The 21,334-nt window shown below is 39.3% G+C and overlaps 1 protein-coding gene across 6 annotated transcripts in view; it reads left to right on the top strand.

The window, feature by feature from the left end:
- Positions 1-4,877: 4,877 nt before the first annotated feature.
- Positions 4,878-21,334, top strand: part of LOC101468148 (pituitary adenylate cyclase-activating polypeptide type I receptor) — a 32,985-nt gene continuing 16,528 nt past the window's right edge. For 2 of the 6 annotated variants that reach the window (XM_004542911.5, XM_012916888.4), the window contains exons 1-5: positions 4,881-5,415; positions 8,319-8,488; positions 14,754-14,847; positions 20,990-21,100; positions 21,195-21,295. In XM_004542911.5, coding sequence (XP_004542968.1) covers positions 8,444-8,488; positions 14,754-14,847; positions 20,990-21,100; positions 21,195-21,295 — 351 coding nt within the window. In that variant the 5' untranslated portion in view covers positions 4,881-5,415; positions 8,319-8,443. Of the gene's footprint in view, positions 5,416-5,706; positions 5,896-8,318; positions 8,489-14,753; positions 14,848-20,989; positions 21,101-21,194; positions 21,296-21,334 lie in introns of those variants that run through there. The other 4 variants (XM_012916885.4, XM_012916886.4, XM_004542914.5 and 1 more) reach the window with 4 other exon arrangements.

The following is a 21,334-nucleotide window of genomic DNA, read 5'->3' on the forward strand; positions in this document are numbered from 1 at the left end:
TTTCTGACATTAACATCAGCATAAAAACCATACAGCGGGAGCGTCATTGCATGGATTTCCATGGCTGAGCAGCTCCTAAAGGTGTAATCTCTAGGTGGCCCAGTGCTTTTATCCATGCATTGTGTTAGCTGGACAGCTATTATGAAGTTTAAATAACGTTACTGTTTAATTTACTTTTGCCTCTCTTTTTGGTTAGGATTAGGAAATTACAAATTATTGAATGAATCAAGAGTGGAAAAATGTTCAGACAACAAAGGAGTAAAAGAAGAATAGTTGAAGTTCTAGTCTTTTTCTCTGAAGCTCCTCTGATGCTGTCCAAGGCAGCCATCTAGCTTGCGTTATGGCTACAAACAGGTTTTAATTATTGTCAAGTTTTTAAGCTCTATAATGCTTGTGTTTTTGGCACTGTATCGCCAAGAAGCATAACTAAGGGATAGTTTTCCTCCTCCTTCCCTGCCTTGCCTCATGTGCATAGCTGATTGATTAATCCCCTCCATGTGAGCCACTCCGTGGGAGGTTGACATGTGGGAGAAGAATGAAGATGGCATGGAAGTTAGGAGGAGGTCTTGCCTGGTTCCCTGCAGCGTCCTCTCAGCGATGAGATGGATAGGTGGTCTTTGCACTCAACCACTTGATGCTATCCTCCCACATGCTGTCAAAGATGAGTCTCCATGGCAATCCAATCTGATTAGTGCATGATGGCAGACAGAGTAGGAGAGTAGTCCTGTGGTGAGCCTCATTGAGTGGTGGCCCAATGGAGCGTACGCACTTGTTATATCAATAACACGACTAAAGAAGCAAATTCTTCCTGGGGATGTTCTTGAATCTGTGTAAATGGACAGAGTGTAAAATGTAATGCTTAATATTATATTTGACAGCACCTTCCACGTGTGTACTTGTTTGCAGGTTTTATTGCTGTGCTACCAACTTTATTTATTCATATAAGTAAACAACCATTATTTGGATTGCCTTTTTAGAATTTTAATGTACCCTGTGGTCAAATCAAATCCTGAACCCTTTCGTTTTCCTTAAACTTGGTACTTCCTACTTCTAGTAAGATGATGTTTGTTTGGGTTTGGTTTTTTTTGTTGTTTTTATGTATGGACATTCATGTGCCCTTTGGGATGATCAGTAGTAACACTGGTTATGACCAAATACCTACAAATATAATGGCCTTCCAATAACTTTCAACTGTACTTTGGGTTTTGTGTCAATTACAAAATGTTAGCATTTTTCTCCCCATTTATGCAGAGGGTTGATGCAGAGGAGGATGATATAGAGATAGGGTGAGATGGAGGTAGATGAGCCTCTGTGGCGACCCCCAGGCACTGGCTAAAAGAAAAAAGTCTGTTTCAGTATGTCAACAGGCTAATCTAAGACAATTAGCATGGTAAGCCATAAATCTGCTAAGCATCAGCTATTTGAATTTATGAATGGAGCTGTCAAGGCGTTCAGGTTACAAATGATAACATCTTAAATCATCTTTCAGTGAGGAGGGAAAAATGTGGTTTTTAGACATAAAAACCCCAAGTGACTCACTCTTGAAAATCTTTTAAAGCTTGATTAATATTAGTTCCACAACCTTTTAGAAAATATCTTAATACCATAGTATTTTTTAATAAAGGACAAAATTGTTCACAATTATCTCTTTCTCTCTTTTTTGTGTTTTAGGGTTTTTATTTGGATAAAATGAACACCAGTGTCATATAACACACAGGTTACCATTGTGGTTTAGAGGCTATTTTATATCCAGAGTTGGTGGTTTGACCCTTGACACAGACACACATTTCTATTATAGTACCCATTACCATCCATGACTGAATGCCTGAAACCCTAAACTGACTGTTTGTGCAGTAATTGCACTGAAGAACTCTATGAATGTGGATATTTTAGAAAAAATATATAAACACAAGCAGCTTTATCTTCTTCTTGCCTTGTAATTCTGCGCACACACAGAGGCAGTTATCACAGCAGTAGGATTCTGCAATTGCTTTGCTGCTTGGTCTTGAGTTAATAGAGAACTGGAAAGCCAAATTACTGAAAGTAACTGGTAGAATCCGTGTTTGCCATGGAAACAAGGCTAAAATCAGTGTCTCACATGCTATGATGTACAACACTCTACAAATCTCTGACTTTAATAACAGAAGATTTTCTGAACTTGTCTCACTGGGAGCATTTCTGTGTCTGTCCTTGAGGCAAGTCCAGTAACAGTGTTAAAATGTTCCAGGAACAGAGGGAGGCATGCGTCATTGCTCTTCATGGGCCCCACCCCCACCCCTATTTCATACATTTTGATAGAGACGAGTGTCTTCAAGGCAGTTAATGTGGCCTTTTCAATTTCCTGTTTGGTTCTCTGGATTTAATACTTTTTATGCTTCATTGATTTATAGCCAACCCATCAAAAGCCTCATGCTGGGTGATCATTCACGTCTGAGTCGAGCCACACTCAAAACACTGGAAACTGCCTATATCCTTGGATTCTGGGGCAGGTTAAAGAAACAGCTTTAAAAAAAAAAAGGTTTAAACTGAGGATAAAAATAAGCTTCTTTGTTTGTTTCAATGAATCAATGCAGAATTAATTCATGTTATATGCATAAATAATATGCATAAATAGCTGCTGTATGTGACTCCAAATATCTCACACAGGTGACACATTTTTCTTCCGCACAGCATCCCAAAGTTGTCAAAACACTGGGTTCAGGGTGTGGTGTCAGGGCAGGCTGACCAGAACAGCTAACAACCATCGTCTAATCATGTCTGTCCTATTTGAGTATGATGCCAAGACACCAATTGACAAGGATCCTTTGTGGTCACACGACTAGTGAGGACCTAGACTATGAGGTGGTACGGTTGGATAGGGGATGACCCACACAGATATATCACATTCAACCTCCTAAAAGCATGGAGAGAGGCTGGAATTGCGTCTCTGGTGATCCAGGTGAAGGAGAGAAGAGTTGGAGCCGGAGGTGCCAAATTCCACTATTTCCCCTCTCTCCATTGTGATGACCATCTCACACAGGAGCAGACGTTGCTGCATTGCAACAGCATTTTACAGATGTGTTCTCCTCCCTACCTGGCCGCACCAGTCTCATTGAGCACCATTTCGATACATGCCCTGGCATGCTGGTGTGTTCACAGCCCTACAAGTTACATGAACATAAGAGACAAATTGTTCAGAGGGAATTGGCTGCAATGCTAAAGCTGGCAGTAATAGACGAGTCACACAGTGCTTGGTGTAGCCCCATAGTTCTTGTGGTGAAGAAAGATTGGTCTATATAGTTCTGTGTTGACTATCGCATGGTGAATGAAGTGTCACAGTTTGATCCCTACACCATACCCTAGATCATCGAGCTCCTGGACTGGTTAGGCATGGCTTACTTTTTCACAACACTGGATTTAACCAATGGCTACTAGCAGAGGGCCTTCTCCTCTCCGTATGGTTTGTAGCAATTTGTCACACGTCCATTCCGCTTGTTTGGTGCAGCAGGTGGACGCAGTCCTGGAGTCCCTGAGGTACGCGTGGCCCACGGCCAAACCAAAGAAATGTGCGGATGAAGGTACAGTATCTGAGGTACCACTTGGTAGGTGGGCAGGTGTGTCCACAGATGGATAAAACTGCAACCATTGCATCCTGCCCATGTCCCAAAACCAAAAAAGAGGTGAGGCGGTTCTTGAGGCTGGCCAGTTACTACCGCCAGTTCGTTCCCGGCTTTGCATAACTGACCAGCCTCTTGACTGATCTCACCCAAAAAGGTGTCCCAGATCTACCGACTGCTGCAGTGGTTAGACTAGGAGGGACAGCTCCATGGCCTAAGTAGGGTGATGGGGGTATGTGGCAGGGTGTAGGGGAGGGGTGGAGCAGTGGGTTCAGGTCGTGGTGTTAGCAGAGGATGACCAGAAATGCTGACAACCATCGTCTAATAATGTTTTCCCTTTTGAGTGTGCAGAGCGGAGGGACACAGCTGGAAAGCTGCGCAGTGATAAATATATTGTGGGATACACTGCAAATAAAACACCATCAGCGTGCAACGCAGTGTGCGTGGGTCCTTATTCCTGTCACACTTATGTAATATGATTGTGTATCCTTTTTATCTCTTAGTAATTCTTGATTATGTCTTTTTTTGTCTTTATTGCTGAGTGTCTGGTTTTGCTCATTCTGTATCTTTTTATCTGTTCACTTTGCTTTTCAATATTGATGTTTTATGATGTTGCTTTGTATCCAGTTTCACTTGTTTTGCATCTGCAGGTTTTATTTCTCTTTGCCGTTGTTGGTACAGGTTTGTGGTTGTTTTTCATTCTGTAGTTTTGTCTCAATTGTACTTTTGCACTTCCTTCTACTCATTTTATTTCATGATCGTGTAAGCACAATAGACTGACACTTTGCACAATTCAAATGTAATTTTTTGCGGGGGGGTTAAAGTATTGGTCATCTTGTTGCATGTCTTTGTGGCCTTTTGACCCAAATCAGAAACTGCTTCTTCTTGGTCTTTTGGGTAATTCATTCGTCTGGCTTCTCTCTCCTGTGTGGATACCAACAAAGAAACTCAACTGGAGATTTAATTAAAGCAGCTCAATATTGATACCTAAGCTTTGTTTAGCTGCTGATAAAAGGTCGCGTGGCTGACTGGAGGCGTTGCTTTCAGTTCATTGGTTCCCTGCGGCGATTTCTTGTGTGTGCTGTCCGTGGTCCTGAAAGTAAACAGCATCGCCAGCGGGCCACAGTGGCCTCTGCGGGCCACGCCTTTTGGAGTCCAGTTGACAGTCTTAACTCGACCAGCATGCAATTTGGGCTTTTTAAGTAGCACATGCAGGAATTCAGATGTTAAAGTTCTGACTAAATGTGAGTCACGCACATCACGCTGCCCACTCAGTGCCTCACAAATTGCGCACAGCAGGGGACCGGACCCTGTACCTTCTGGAGCGTCTGAAAGGCGCAGGCGCAAATGTCAGAGTTTTATGAGTAGTTTCTTTTTGGAAACAAAGTCCCCCGCACGCACGCGACGCAAAGACGTGAGGAGGATGTTTTTTCTTCCATCACATCCCAGACTTTGAAAATCTGTCTCCTCCCCGCGCTGCGTCGATGCACTTGTAGACTAAACAGCTGTCTCACTTGGCTTTCTGCGTGTCTGACGAGGCGAGAACCCCGAAGGTACTGACACCTTCATCATCATCATCATCATCCTCCTCCTCTTCCACCTCATCGTGGTGCCGCAGCAGCCAAAGCGGTGAGTGCGTCCTGCAGCAGCAGCAGCAACAACAGCAGCAGTAACGGCACCTGTCTATTTTTCCCAGGACGGGCTTTTCTTGTTTTTTTAATTGTCTTAGGAGTGAAAACAAGGTAGAAACACCGCCGCAGAACCGTAAATGCCGATGGCTCCATGTGCAGACATTTGCGCAGGTGAAAATTAGGCATCGGTAAGTTGCTTTGACTTGTTTTCCGGGGCGAACGCAGCGCGCTCTCACTCACATCTGTGGCTTTCGATGTGACTGGTGAATTAAGGAGGCATTCAGCTGAAGCCTGCAGGTCTTTAAAATGCTGTGTGTGTGTGTGTGTGTGTGTGTGTGTGTGTGTGTGTGTGTGTGTGTGTGTGTGTGTGTGTGTGTGTGTTTTATTGAAAAATGGGAAGCAGTGAATCCGTTTCGAGTGAATGTGCCGTGAAAAGGGGAAGGCTGACGGTTTTTTTCCTGCTACATGTGCAAGCGAAGGTCACACACATGCCTGATGTGTTAAAGATGTGCGAATGTGGGAATAAAGGAAAAAGACAGGGCAAAAAAAATCGCCCCTTCTGTGCGGTTTAGCGAAGGAGAAAGCAGCTGTCACTTACTGTGTCTTGTGTAGACGGATTTCTTCTCCCTGTGATATGATAGAAATCAACCGACGTTTTGCGATCCGCGGTATGTGGGCCATGTGACCTCTGTGCTTCAGCAAAGGAACATTCATTGAATGTATGTGGAGGTTTTGGATTGCGGTACACGTTCACGGCATTGGAAGTGGGTTGATTGGACGCGGTTTTCTCGGATTGCTTTGAATTGGAAATGATGTATTGATGCAACACAATGTTCTGGGGAATTCAACGCACATACAGGGGAAGAGTTCTGTAAAATCCCCTTTGCAGTGAAAATAAATCTTTAAGGAATCTGAGCTGGGTCTCAGATTTTCTCTCTTGTTTTTGTCATGCATCTGCTTATAGACACAAACACACACAGAGAGTCTTTTGGTTGATTGGCATCTTGGTGAGTGGATGTGTTTCCCAGTGTTTTCTTTTCAGCTTTTGTTGACATCCGTGCCAAACAGATGTGAGTAAAAACTGTTATAGCTTCGTCTTCTGCTCCATGCAGTGAATAATCCTGAATAGTCCCATGGCTGCAAACCTTCCAACATTTCCTGGTGACTCAGTACTGAGCGAAGCAGACTCTCTTGGCTTTCTTGCCCTCAGGGTAGTTCTGCCCGTCTGTTGTTTTCTGCACCAGAGCTTTCTCAGGACCAAAGAGACATTGATTTGCTCTACATAAGGCCGTTTTTAACTTCATTTGAAGCCCAGAGCAGCGTGACTGCTTTTGGGTTAAATAGATGGAGTGTGGGGAAAAAGAGCGGACCAATCATGCCAGTCCCCGTACCTATCTGCCCCTCTCTGTTTTATTTGTGCATTTCGGTTTGATTGCTCACCCTGAAAGTTTGCTTTCAGCCCTGTTGGACATATGTCTTCCTCCTCTGTATCTCTGGATTTTTCCTCTGAGCACACTCTGTCCTGTTACTTGATAAAGCATCCGAGAGATGCTTTAGAGGTAATTGGGTTCAGTACAAGAAGGAGGGGATGCAGAGTGGAATTTGTTTCTATGTGTGCATGAATTATCTTTAGGAGAAGGTGTGCATGTCTGCTGGTTTACTGGTTGTGTGCTTGTTATGCGTTTCTGGTGTTGCTGTGTTTTGTGTTAGCAGTGAATCATTGTGTTTTCAGGAGGCTGAGCGGATGAGTAAGACATGAAGTCAGGGAGGTTCGGGAGGGGGATGTTTTAAATTCTGACCCGAGGCACATGAATTTTATTATCTTAAAGGAAATTTAGAAGAATCTTCCAAATTTCTTGCCTTTTGGAAATCAATTTGTCTTCCAAAAACCCATGTTCATGTTTTAATTTAGTGAATAGATGATGACATCTCTTTTTCTGTTGTTTATTTACTCAGTAAAATGTTGCCTATGTGATTTAATCAAAGTGTGGGGTGCTTTAGAGACAAAATATCAAATCATGCACACCCACTGAAGGCCTGTGTTTGTTTATATGTTTGATGTGTCCTAGTATGAGAGTTAAGTTGTGCTCTGCAGTATAAATCAGGGTGTTTTTGCTTGTTTATATTCATGTTACACAGCTTAGGCAAACAACAAAATCCAACATTTGATGGAAATGTATAGAAATGCACTGAAGGGCTGCACCTGTTATTATTTGATATGAGTTGACAACTGAGCTAAAATAACCTGCTGGTTAATTAACTACTTAAATTCATTGTTTTGATACACACACCAAAAAAACCCCATCTAATTGTTCTTTTTCTATTTTTAAGTGACAATATTATCTTTTTTCTTCAGGGTTACTAATTACCTGAAACAATACCTGATGACAGAATTGATTCTCATGCGCATGCGCATTGTTAAGTAGGACTGTGTGAGGCCCGTGTAAGTGTGTCAGAAGGTATGAAGGTATGGTAGGAACAATAAAACACATACTTTAAAAGCAGAAGGGTAGGAAACATCCAAATTATTTAATAGAGTTGCTCCATAAAACGTCCAAAGATTGCCTTGAATAAAGGTTAAAATGAAAGATGCCACAGTGTCCAAAAACTGTTGTGTAACTCTTATAAAATCAACTCAGTATGAATAAAGGCATCAGGAAGCATTTCAGTGTAATTTGGCTTAGACTTTAGCATTAAATTAGCCACTAATTATATTTATAGTACACAGTTCTTTCAGTCTTTAGAAGTGCACTGTGATTTAAAGTCTGTTGAATAAAGTCTTGAAAAAATTAAAAATAATATTTTTTTAAAAAAAGATGACGTTACAGGTCATTCTGGCTTTGTGTCTCGTTTACACAGATTCATTCACTTCATCTGACATGAGCAGTGACGTCAGCACTTGAAATAAAGCAGAAATTCTCAAGAACGAACCATTTTAGTCGCCACAATTAGCAGCAGTAACATTATTAGTTTACACACGTGTATCTGCAAATTGCGATTCTTGTTATGACTCAGAAAAACTTAATGATGTTGTTGAGTGATGGTTGTTGTTTCTTCTTCTAGTGTTTTTTCTCTGTGTGCTGTGTTTCAGAGCCCTTGATGAAGCACGGTGACGCTGTGGGGAGCATTTTTAGTGCATCCCTTTGAAAACACACAGGCACACACACACACACGAAGATAGCAAGGAGCCTTTTGGATGCAAACACTTCCCAGGGGATGATGAGAGGCTTCCTGCTGACTGCAATCTTTCTGTTGCCCTTGGTGAGTAGCTTCTGGGCACTTATCTGTATGTTGTCCAGATTTGTGTGTGTTTGTTTGTGCGTTTGTTTGTTTGTGCGGGTGTTCAGGAGCATTGGAATGCATATATCCATCCATACGGGTATGTTTAGGTCTCTGTTATTATCCTCCTGTTCCTCAGCTTGAGCCTGGTTTATTTTTATATCCACACTTTTGCTGATGTGTTTGTGACAAGCAGTAGAAGGATGGAAATCACCCCCATGCACACCACATCAGCATACGTTACAGATTCAGGATCAGCTCATCATTAAGGCAAGCACAAAAACAGATGGCCTGACTGACCAGAGAACTACCCATCCATCTGCCGTGACTCACTTTTCTGTGGTCTCATTGAAATGAAAAGCAGAATGGAAGAGTTGTGCAAGGTGTGTGGGAGGAATTATATTCAGAGAACTGATGCAGCATAGCAGCTCTTTCCTTGGCCAAACCACACAGATGTAGAAATTGCTTTAATATAGTTAATATCGTCCTTTTCGTGATGATGGTTTCTTTTTGCCTTTGTAGCTGCTAGTAAAAATTTCACAGCAGTGCCAGCTGATGATGGTGACTCAAATGAATTCATAAAGTGACCTGGCAGCCAGAAACATTGTGTCCAACCTTGAAGTCACCGCCCCCTGACATATGTGAAGTGCTTCTTCAGCTGACATCTTTGAACAGTGCCCATCTAAGGCTGACCTTTAGCGACTGTTGTGGCAGATATGTCTGTGGTGATGTACTTATTATGTGTCCGATGGGTCTGTACAGTGGGCCAGTGGTCTGCGACGTCATCTGAGAGTTATTATCTGTGTTGTGTGGTTCTGTGGGTGCTACTGAGTTATCTGGCTCTCGTAAAAATAGCCTCGAGGGGGGAAACTGAATTCTGCAGCCTCAGAATGGAGGCCATATCTGGATAGACATCTGTTTGAGAGAAGAAGAGTTACAGGGAGCAGAGATTAAAAAGCACGCTTAGAAATATATTGATGAGCCCTGTACTTTTACGCAGCTTAGTCATGCCTGTTTTATGTGTCTTTTAAAATCAAATACAAAAATTGTCACGAGTCGCTTAGAGGTTCCACTCGCAGGACTCCTGGGTAGCGTTCAAACGGAGATAGTTTATTACAGATCTTCACCAAGTGTATGTACAGACAGTGCGAGGTTAGTGCTATATACAAGACGTGAGGGGCAGGGGTCCAGGCCTCCAGGGAACACGGGGAAATCACACACGCGCTCAAAACAGCCTCTCTCCACTCCGCTAGCGACCTGTCACTCCTTCCACACTCCACACGGGGAAACACGGGGATGGGTCCGGGGAATCTAGGAACAAAGGAACACGTTAAGTCTCTGAGACAGAGGCACGGCAAACTTGAGCTAGGTGTGTACTGACAAGAGCCTTCACAACAATCCAGCGTTGAACAGCTGATCTCCTCCTTCTAATATACCAGCTGGTCTGATGAGGCCCAGGTGTGCACGACCCGGGAAGGCGTGGACCGAGGGCGTGAACCCGCCATGAGTTCCGCTCCGGCAAAACAGGGGAGAGGGAGAGAGAGAGGAAAAAGAGAAGAGAAGGGGGGCTAGGAGTGAAGAGATGCTGATCAGCGCCTTGCCGATCCCGCAGGTCGTGACAAAAATGTTGATGCTCATAGTTCTACCATCAAGTTTAAAAAATACTGATTTCACATTATATACTGATATTTCCGCATTTAAAAAAAGAACTTGAAAAAGGTGCTAATCACAATATTAGCTGTCTTATTGTGGCCTCAAGACCCATCACAAAAGTCTTTAAGGTACCAAGGTTTAACAATATCTGAAGCTAATGTTAGCATAAAGATTATCATTAAGAACCATTGACTCAATAACTGCTTAAAGCACATTCTTTTGTATATTAGAGCTACGATGTATTAAAGTGGGTAGAAATTCTTGCTAATATTGTGGGTTTAGATCACAGCAAGCAACATTATTGTATAAAAAAAGGCTCTGAAAATCCAGTGTATGCTGTGCTAAAGCTAGCAACTAGCAAGGGAAGTCAAATTAAAGCATTTAGCAGGTAACAGCATTACTGCCCCCAGAAGCTTTAGGACTCCAAAACAGAGCTAAAAGGAAAACTCACAATGCTGTCTGTCCCATGTTTAGTCAAAATACCACATGCAGGCTTGTTTTGTTTTGCCACACTGCAGGGTTGTAGTCAATTCAAACTGATGTAAATGGCAGACCTACAGTACAGTACCTTTGGAAGCTCTAATTAAAGAAGTACCGATACCAAGTAGCAGAGTAAACCAAAAAGTTTTACTTCTATTCAGTTTTGTAACACAGAAAGATACTACTAAAGCTATAGGATAAAAACACATCTCTGAATATTTTATTTCCCATGTACATTTATTTTCTCTCGCACAAAACTGCATAAACAACGTTACAGTTATTTTAATGCTTCAATTCTAAACAACTATGATACTGTATTTATGTATGTTTCCATGAATATTATGTATATTTGTAGGTTTTGCCTTTTTCTTAGCAATCTCTCATTTTAAATCATAATTGTAAATTTTGGTCAAGCTATAAATTAAACAGTTAACTAAGATCCAAGATTCAAAGATTCAAGATTCAAAGTGTTTATTGTCATATGTACAAAGAAAAGCATTTGTTTGTACAATGAAATTCTTTCTTTGCTGTCCACAGGCAGATGCCCGGTTAATATATGCAAATTGAAATAGAACAGATAAAATACAAACAGTATAAATAAATAAATAAATAAATAAAGACAAAATTTAAGTGTGAAATAGATATTATGCAAGATGACCTGCATATGTGCAAAAATTATTATTACTGTTAAAATAGGTTAGCTGTTCAAGAGACTGATAGCAGTGGGGAAGAAGTAGTTGTTGAGGTCCTCATCAATGTTCCCTCTAAGCTATTGCGCACTGCTGGCATGATTGGGCACAGAAAAAAAATCTAACCTGAATTGAAATTAAAATTAATACTTTAACAATTCTGTTTTGCAGTGTTAGTCAGTAAGTGACTGGCTGCTCCCGTATAGGATTAGAACGATGCCACCTTATCCCATAGTCCAGCCAATAATGCGATTCACATTTGTATATACTGGTAAGCAGCTAATCAACATCGTTGACAGGCTATGACAGTGTCCTTATGCCGACACCGGTGTTTTAGCTAGCAAAGCGGCGTGGCTGATGTGGAGTGAAGCCACGTTAATGACAACGTGCACAACCATTGGAGATGTGAGCAGGACAGACGGAACAATTGACGGGTAAAGTGTGGACTTTATACCAGTTTTGATTTTGTGTTGATAGGCCACGTAAAACCAGAGTTATGATAAAAATATATGCAGTGTTTGTTTTTTTCCTGAATGCAATCGTTGTTTAGATTTACTGCGGGAAGAAACGGTAAAAACAGTGTTTTATAAGGAAAACGCTGGAAAGCCTGCGAGCAAAAACACCCTCCACCCCTCCCAGCCTTTCCTACTGGTGGAAAAATGTACCATGTCGACCAATCAAAAAATGATATGGCAACATGACATTTAGTTGTTTAGGAAGGGGGAAGTTTTAGCAGTGGCGGCGGTGTTTTGAGATGTGAGAGATTTTCGACGTTTAGCGCAAATCTTGTGTAGTTAGTGTGTAGTGTAGTCAATAGTTGTTTTGTGTGTCAGAACAATGAGGCGACTGCTGAATGTTACAGGTGTTACAGGAGTGATACATCTCCTGTTGTCAGGCCTGCAGGTATCAGGCTGTTGTTCTCCTTTATCTCATAGTGGACAGGAATTATTTTTTGGACCACCACAAATAATTTGGGTGGCATCAGATTTGATGCAGAACAGCTGATTGTTCTGTAAACAGTTTGAAATGTTTATTTAAAAAAACGCCTTGGCTGCATTTTTAGGTAAACAAAAACAAAAACAAAACTCAGTTACTTTTTTGAAGAAGTAACTAGATAATTAATTGCCCAACATTGGTCATTATATACTGTATTTTGCAGACATAACTTAAGAGTTGTCTGCCAGTCTGGACGTGATAGAGCCACTGGTTGCTAGGGAAAAATGTGTTTTCCCCGGCTGGTTAGCAGTGGTTCCTGGAGGTTGTTGACTCTTACTGGGTACAATCAGAGGTTAAAAATGTGCCGCTCAAAAAAATGCCACAGTTGACTGTCATTTCTTTTTCATGTTTCTCTACAAATACTCAGTAACTTACATATGGAACAACTTTTACTTTGAAAGCAAACAGTCTCCAAAATGTACATTTTTTGCCAGTACACTATCTCCGAGCTAAGTTTTACATTTCACATTTTTATTTCCATTTTTTAACAAAAAGAGTCTGTAAATAGTAATCAGTAAATGTGTAAAAAAAAAAGTAATATGGAACACATTTTCATTTTAAAACAGCACATTATACTGTATTTTGTTTGTTTGTTTGTTACAGTGTAGGCACTGCTTTATAATGAGCTTAAAAGCATTTTGATTAAACATCAGGTCACATAAGTTGACCGTATTTCATATGATCTCTTTTACTAGATGTATAACTGTGATAAGACTATGTCAAAGCTTAGCAAGCTTACATTTTCAGGCACTTAAGTTAGCTTGTTGTCAATTGCAGCTGAAAGTTACTGACATCAACAGCACACAGCACTAGACACCAAATGTAAAAATTACTTCTGGTATCATGCACTCACATAAAAATGTCCTCAAGCATGAATGATAACAAAATAAACTCCTGTAGCATGAACTTGCAATGCTTTCATAAAGTATTAGCCTTACTGAAGTTACTCTGCAGATAGAATCAGTAAACATCATTCTGAGTAATCATCACTGCCTGCAAACATTATGTTTACTACACTCATAGCTACATCTTTGGATTATTTCATGCAGAAATACAATTTTAAAGCTTATTTGGGAACAGGAAACGGTTCATATACATACATGCACACATGCACAAAACAGGTGAGTAACTTGAAATGGAATGAACAGCACATTTCATACTGTCATCTTACAGGCCTGCCTGCATTCATGCTAAACAGATATTAGTCATCTGCATCCAATTATTTCTCATTTCTGAATCTTTGCCTACACTGTGTGCTGACTCCTGGCTGGTAACCTGCTGCTTAGCAACATGGATGCTTGCGATGGGTACAGAGAGGTCTTCCTTTAAAACACTCCACTAGTTTTATTGAAGAATACCAAACGGTTATTACAACATGAAGAAGTGTGTGTGTGTGTGTGTGTGGGGGGGGGGGGGAAGCTTGCTTGCTTATTTTTTGCCATCACAGAGAAGTGGCGAAATTATTTGCATTTAACAACTGTTGCCCTTTAAATGGTAATGTGCCAGAGAATGGATAGCTCTAATAATTTTTCACATTATTCCTGGAGTGTTTCAAAATTCTGCTCTTGTGCTGAAAGATAAAGGAAGGAAGTGAGTCCTAGGACATCTTTACAGTCAGCTGATGACCCATCTTATCTCAATACCGATGCCTGAAGTGAATTCATATCGAAGAGGAGGGAGATAGAGTGATGAGTCAGCCATGGCTCAGAGGGCTGGGATATATTACACCTATCATTTCACCATGAGAGCAAAGGAAGGGTTGCAAGAAAGCTAAAGGTGCAAAATAGAGATTGGCCTTAAGGGAGAGTGCGGGGGTACATCAACAGAGAAGATGACAGACATACTGTAAGTCTACTGCCTGAGAGTAAATAGCTTTCCTCACTGCATCATGGAGGAAGATGATATCTTGTTTACTCCACTGTGGTGGCTTTTGTGTGCCCTTTTAATGGGCTTTGGTTTTAGTGGTTAGCAGAGGATGTCTGAAGGACCATAATTTTGGAACCACTGTCCCAATCCCTGGTTGTGTTAGAAGATTATTCCCAAATTTAGTTAGTAACTCAATGGATACTCAAAATGGATAAGAGACAAGAGGATGTTTTATTACAATAGATCTTATTATAACAGTCAAGCAACATCTCTTTGATCGGGTTAGAGTTGCGCTTGAGAATGCAAATGTCCAGCACAGCCATCCAGTACATGTTTTTTATCCTGCCACCTCGCTAGCAGAAACCCAATTGCACCCGTATGAGAATAGCACAGGTCATTATCCTGATAATTCACAGTGAGCAAGTGGACGACATGGTCTTCTGCAGAGCACCCACACCAAAAGCAAACAAGCAAAAAGAGTGTTTCTAGTCAAATGCATCTGATGTGGACTATATTTCCCGAGTCTCCCCACATCAGTGTGTGCGCTTGTGTGTTTTCTTTAGGTGGCCTCCGAGTCTGAGCACTGCGTAATAAAGCGTGAACATGATAAATGCATGGAGAGGATCGCAATGCACAAATCAGATGGAGAAGAATATGGTAAGTGAGGATGCGTCCCCAAGTGTGGGTATGCAACGTTTTCATATGTTGCTTTTTATTTCTGTGCTCCTGTGATTACATGGTCTACGCCTCGGTCAGCTCCAAAAACACAGATCTGCGGATGAAAGTCATGAATAGCTTAATGGGAATTAATGGAATGCAGGCTTGTTTTTATACTCAATGATCTGGCATTTTTCATGTTTGAAAAGGTCATACAGGGACATGTAAGGATGAAAGATGAATGGAGCTGTATTTCTGATTCACATTGCAAATGCATTACCTCAAAAGGCCAGTCATGTAGAGCAAAGAGAAAAATGTTTTCCTCGAGTTGCTTTTGTATTTTATCCACGTCACTTTTCAGAAAAAAACCCCAGAGGAAACTTGTAATGTGGGCCCTGGAAACAATTATTTTCTTGGCTATGGATTGTGGTTTTCATTAGCGACTGCTACAGGTCTCCTGCTGCTTGAAATATGCGCAGCAGACTACAAATCCCAGACTGCACTGTGACTTACAGCTTTGGTGACAGTAACAGAGCCATGAAAAAAAAATAAACACAAGAAAAATGTAAAAGATTTAGAGTGTAAGATAACAAATTTAAGGAGGAGAGGAGCTGTAAGGTCAGCTCGTTTTTCATCTGTAGATTTAAAGGTCGGCCCTGTAGTCTCCCTGCGTGCTGCACAGCAAACTGCATTAGGTTCGTCTGTTTTTATCTGAGTGTTTTCGCTTTATCTTTGCACAGTATGAGGTGGTAAAGTAGAGCTGTCATTTATAAGCAAATGTGAGCACAATTTCTCACACTTAAATGATTAAAATGAGGCATTGTGTTATTTATTCCTTCAGTCCTCTTAAAGATTATCAGTTTGTTTATTTTTTCTTTCAATTTTTTTGTAGCACAAACAGTAGCACATATTGGCCAGCCTTGAACCTTTAACCGATCCCTGTCTCCTCCCACGCCTTTAAAAGAAGCCGTCCTGCTGCTTTCTGCTGACAGCAAATCATTTGTGAGGAAATAAAACTGCCAGGTTTGCAGAAATCCGACATGGAGGTTTGAGAAAAAGCGAAGAGAAAAATGAAAACAAGGAAACAACAAGTCAGACAAAGCATAGAGAAGCTGTTATGATGAGGCTTTTTTTCTGATTGATAAAAATTGATTTCTAAACAAACTGATTTATTAACGGATATCAACAAAAACAGTCTCCAGTTTCTCAATTAAGATGATTTGCTGATTTCAGTTGATTCCAAATAGGTTATCTGTGGATGTTGGACTGTGCAGATTTTGATAGCGCTTCTATGACCTTTAGAAGGTCAAATTGGGCATCTTTAATTTATCACTCTTTTATTTGTTGTATTGTATGGATTGGGCATTCTGTTATTATTTTATTCCCTCATTGCTCTGCAACACAAACAGTTTGTTTATTTTTGTTTTTAACTTTCAGTTTTTAGACCGCAGCAGCACATAATAGCCAGCCTTGACACTTTAACTGATCCTCCCCTCGCTGTAAAAGAAGCCGCCCTGCTGTTTTCTGCTGACAGCAAATCATTTGTGAGGAAATAAAACTGCCTGGTATGCAGAAATCTGACATTTCTTTCATTACAAATTAATTATCTGTGGATGTTGCACTGTAAATGTTTGACAATACTGCCGTGGCCTTTGGGAAGTCAAACCAGTTGATCGAATCTGCTTCAGAAAATGAAATTATACCAGTCTTGTGAATCCAGCCATGTGTTTTTTGTACAAATGTATTTTACATTTACGTGGACAGTACAGAATGTGTGATGTGTGATTTTCATATGCTGAATTTTTGAAGCCCGGCAAATACTATGAGATTTTGCGTGAGATAGGGACAGGGAGCTTTATTAAGCCAGTTACCTCTGTAGCTCAGTTCAGCTCATTTGGCTCAGATTTGCCCTTTAAAAGGTAATTGGCTTTGTGTCCGGCTCACCAGACAGAACCAAAACAGATTAGAGAGCCAAGCAGAGTAGAGAAAGCACTGCAAACACACCGGACACATGCACAAACTCACATATGCACATGAACAGATAACCCCCAGTCACAAAGACACTCAAAGTGCACACAAATCAGACTTCTGCCTGCCTCTGCAGCACTATAAACCGCCCGAGCATAAACTAGAAAAAGGGGGGAAGGATTGAGAAGAGATGGGAGCGGAGAGAAAGACAGACAGAAATTAAAACTGTGAAACCAACACATAGAATAAAAACAAAAATGTTGAGCATCACTCAAGCATTGAGACAGATGAATAGCAGAAGATCAAAACAAAGCAGAAACCGGTAAATGGAAATGAGCTAAGAAATTGTCTGCTTCCAGCTTGATTCAACTGGGACACCAGGGGAATTAACTGTATCACATTAAACCTGCAAAAACCTCAAGAGTTGCTCCTTTATAAGGTACAGCTTGCAAAAACTTATACTTAACCATTCACCATTTTCCTGCAAAAGGAAAATATAGTTGCGAAACAGGCAAACAAACCAGGGAGGGCATCACACTGTCACCCTTTACCATTGCTCTATTCACAGTTTTCAGGGTAACATATGGAAATGATTTCCAGGAAAAAATCCTTTCAGGCAAGAATGGAGAACAATAGAATAGTTCTGTTTCCTGACGGTTTCCAGATTTTGTGTGTTTTTGACATTATTCCTGATCACTGAGTGTGTTTTTTGGTTCCACAGGAATACAAACTGTTAAAACAGCATCAGCCCTACAGTGTGAAATGATGGGCTTTTTTCTGCTGCTGGTCAGACAGAATCATTTGTCAGCTCTTTTGACAGCAAGGGCTGATACTCTCAAGGGTGTGTCTGTGCACAGATAAATGTTAGACCAACTAAAATCTGTCATTTTGGCTCTGACAGTGCATGTTTGTGAATAAATGCAGGTACTTGTGCCTACCTCCTTCCTCAACATCCTCTTTAATGGTCTTTCCAGTGAATTTAGAGCATAAAAGGCGGCGAATAGTGCAAAATACACAGAGTTAGAATAGCTATAATTAATGTTTATATACTAAAACATATATCCATTGATAATAAAAGATAAATGTGCAGCAGAGCCTTATTGACTTTTACCTCACAAATTCACTGTTCCTCCAAACGCTCACTGCTCAAAGAGCTGGTCTTTTTCTGCCATAGCAGGCAGTAAAAGTGCTCTGGAAACACATCGTACAAGATCTGAGTCCAACAGCACACACACAAAACAGCTGGTGAACACAGTGGATCATTAAGCATCTAAAAAGCCACATGAATTTTCCTAAACGAGTTGGAGGAGACCAAAAATGGAGCTAAAAGACTACAGGGAACCCATTGCAATCATTTCAAGTCCTTATATTTTTCTCACCTATATATCATTCACACCTAGACTGGGCCTTTGTACAGTTATTCAGTTTGTCCATTTTCTGAAACAAGCTGTTTTAGCTCCTTTGCCTTTAATTCCATTGTTTTCATTCTACTTCTGTTGTTTTCATTCAAATTCTTTTCTTTTCATTCCAATTCCATTGTTTTGATTCAAATTCTGGTCTGTTCATTCTAATTCCGTTGTTTTCATTCAAATTCTATTCATTTCATTCTAATTCCGTTCATTTCATTGAAATTCCGTTGTTTTCATTCAAATGCTGTTGTTTTCATTCAAATTCCATCGTTTTCATTCAAATTCCATTGTTTTCATTCAAATTCCATTGTTTGTTCTCAAATTCTGTTGTTTTCATTCAAATGCTGTTGTTTTCATTCAAATTCCATTGTTTTCATTCAAATTCCATTGTTTTCATTCAAATTCCATTGTTTGTTCTCAAATGCTGTTGTTTTCATTCAAATTCTACTCTTTTTATTCAAATTCTACTGTTTGTTTTAGAATTCTGTTGCGTTCATTCAAACTCTGTTCTATACATTCTAATTCTGTTGTTTTCATTTTAATTCTGTTGTTTTCTTTTAAACTTCCATTGTTTTCATTCAAATTCTGTTGTTTTCATTTTAATTCCGTCGTTTTCATTTTAATTCCATTGTTTTCTTTCTAATTCTGTTGTTTTCATACAAATTCTGTTCTTTTCATTCTATTTCCATTGTTTTGATTCAAATTCTTTTATGTTCATTCTAATTCTGTTGTTTGTTTTAAACTTCCATTGTTTTCATTCAAATTCTGTTTTTTTCATTCAAATTCCGTTGTTTTCATTCAAATTATTTTCTTTTCATTCTAATTCCATTGTTTTGATTCAAATTCTGGTCTGTTCATTCTAATTCCGTTGTTTTCATTCAAATTCTATTCATTTCATTCTAATTCCGTTCATTTCATTGAAATTCCGTTGTTTTCATTCAAATTCCATTGTTTGTTCTCAAATTCTGTTGTTTTCATTCAAATTCCGTCGTTTTCATTTTAATTCCGAAGTTTTCATTCTAATTCTGTTGTTTGTTTTAAACTTCCATTGTTTTCATTCAAATTCTGTTGTTTTCATTCAAATTCCGTTGTTTTCGTTCTAATTCTGTTGTTTTCATTCAAATTCCGTTGTTTTCGTTCTAATTCTGTTGTTTTCATTCAAATTCTTTTGTTTTTGATCAAATTCTGTTCTTTTCATTCAAATTCTGTCATTTTCATTCAAATTCCGTTGTTTTCATTCAAATTCTTTTCTTTTCATTCTAATTCCATTGTTTTGATTCAAATTCTGGTCTGTTCATTCTAATTCCGTTGTTTTCATTCAAATTCTATTCATTTCATTCTAATTCCGTTCATTTCATTGAAATTCCGTTGTTTTCATTCAAATTCCGTTGTTTTCATTCAAATTCCATCGTTTTCATTCAAATTCCATTGTTTGTTCTCAAATTCTGTTGTTTGTTCTCAAATTCTGTTGTTTTCATTCAGATTTCGTCGTTTTCATTTTAATTCCATTGTTTTCATTCAAATGCTGTTGTTTTCATTCAAATTCTACTCTTTTTATTCAAATTCTATTGTTTGTTTTAGAATTCTGTTGCTTTCATTCAAACTCTGTTCTATACATTCTAATTCTGTTGTTTTCATTCAAATTCTGTCGTTTTCATTTTAATTCTGTTGTTTTCATTCTAATTCTGTTGTTTTCTTTTAAACGTCCATTGTTTTCATTCAAATTCCGTTGTTTTCATTCAAATTCCGTTGTTTTCATTCTAATTCCGTTGTTTTCATCCTAATTCTGTTCCATTGTTTTCGTTCTAATTTTGTTGTTTTTATGCAAATTATTTTGTTTTTGATCAAATTCTGTTCTTTTCATTCAAATTCCATTGTTTGTTCTCAAATTCTGTTGTTTTCATTCAAATTCCGTCGTTTTCATTTTAATTCCGTTGTTTTCATTCTAATTCCGTTGTTTTCATTCTAATTCCGTTGTTTTCATTCAAATTCCATTGTTTTCATTCAAATTCCATGGTTTGTTGTAAAATTCTGTTGTTTTCTTTCAAATTCCGTCGTTTTCATTTTAATTCCGTTGTTTTCATTCAAATTCCGTTGTTTTCATTCAAATTCCATTGTTTTCATTCAAATTCCATGGTTTGTTGTAAAATTCTGTTGTTTTCATTCAAATTCTGTTGTTTTCATTTTAATTCCGTCGTTTTCATTTTAATTCCATTGTTTTCTTTCTAATTCTGTTGTTTTCATACAAATTCTGTTGTTTTCATTCTATTTCCATTGTTTTGATTCAAATTCTTTTATGTTCATTCTAATTCTGTTGTTTGTTTTAAACTTCCATTGTTTTCATTCAAATTCTGTTTTTTTCATTCAAATTCCATTGTTTTCATTCTAATTCCATTGTTATCATTCAAATTCCATTGTTTGTTCCCAAATTCTGTTGTTTTCATTCAAATTCCGTCGTTTTCATTTTAAAATGTGTGTGTCTGAGAAAATATAATAGAGCCGTCTGGAGCATGTGGAGAAAGAACTCTTCAAAGGGGTAATGCCTCGTTTTAGTCAAGTAGTAACACTGGTCGGTAATAAAATGATCTGAGATTGGTTAAGAGAGGTCATAACATTTGAAAGTTGCTTCCTTGGTTTTTATCATTTTGCCAAGAAAATGCTAGATATCTTTAGAAACTGAACTGTTTTACCACCATTTAAATTTTCCTGAATTCTTAGTTTTTTTTTAATTTTAGTTGCTCTGTTTCCTTTCCGTTGCCTGTCAGCATGTGATTGGATGTGGGACAATCTTACCTGCTGGCAAGCGGCCAATGTTGGGGAGGTTGTGGAGGTTAACTGTCCGGAGCTCCTTCATGACTACACGGTCCCTGAAGATGGTGAGTGGCAACACCATATCGGATAGTCTTATTTGAACATCAAGTTTCTTTTCATTCAGCACAGTTTTATTCAGGCATATTTTTTTATTTGCAGAAATGGGGAAGGTCAGTCGTAACTGTACTGAATATGGATGGTCAGAGCCTTTTCCTCACTATGCGGAAGTCTGTTTCTTCTATGACAACACTACCAAACTTGTAAGGCTTTGTGGATCTTTTTATTCCATATGGCATGTA

This window comes from Maylandia zebra, linkage group LG18, assembly GCF_041146795.1.
Source record: "Maylandia zebra isolate NMK-2024a linkage group LG18, Mzebra_GT3a, whole genome shotgun sequence".
Classification (NCBI taxonomy): Eukaryota; Metazoa; Chordata; class Actinopteri; order Cichliformes; family Cichlidae; genus Maylandia; species Maylandia zebra.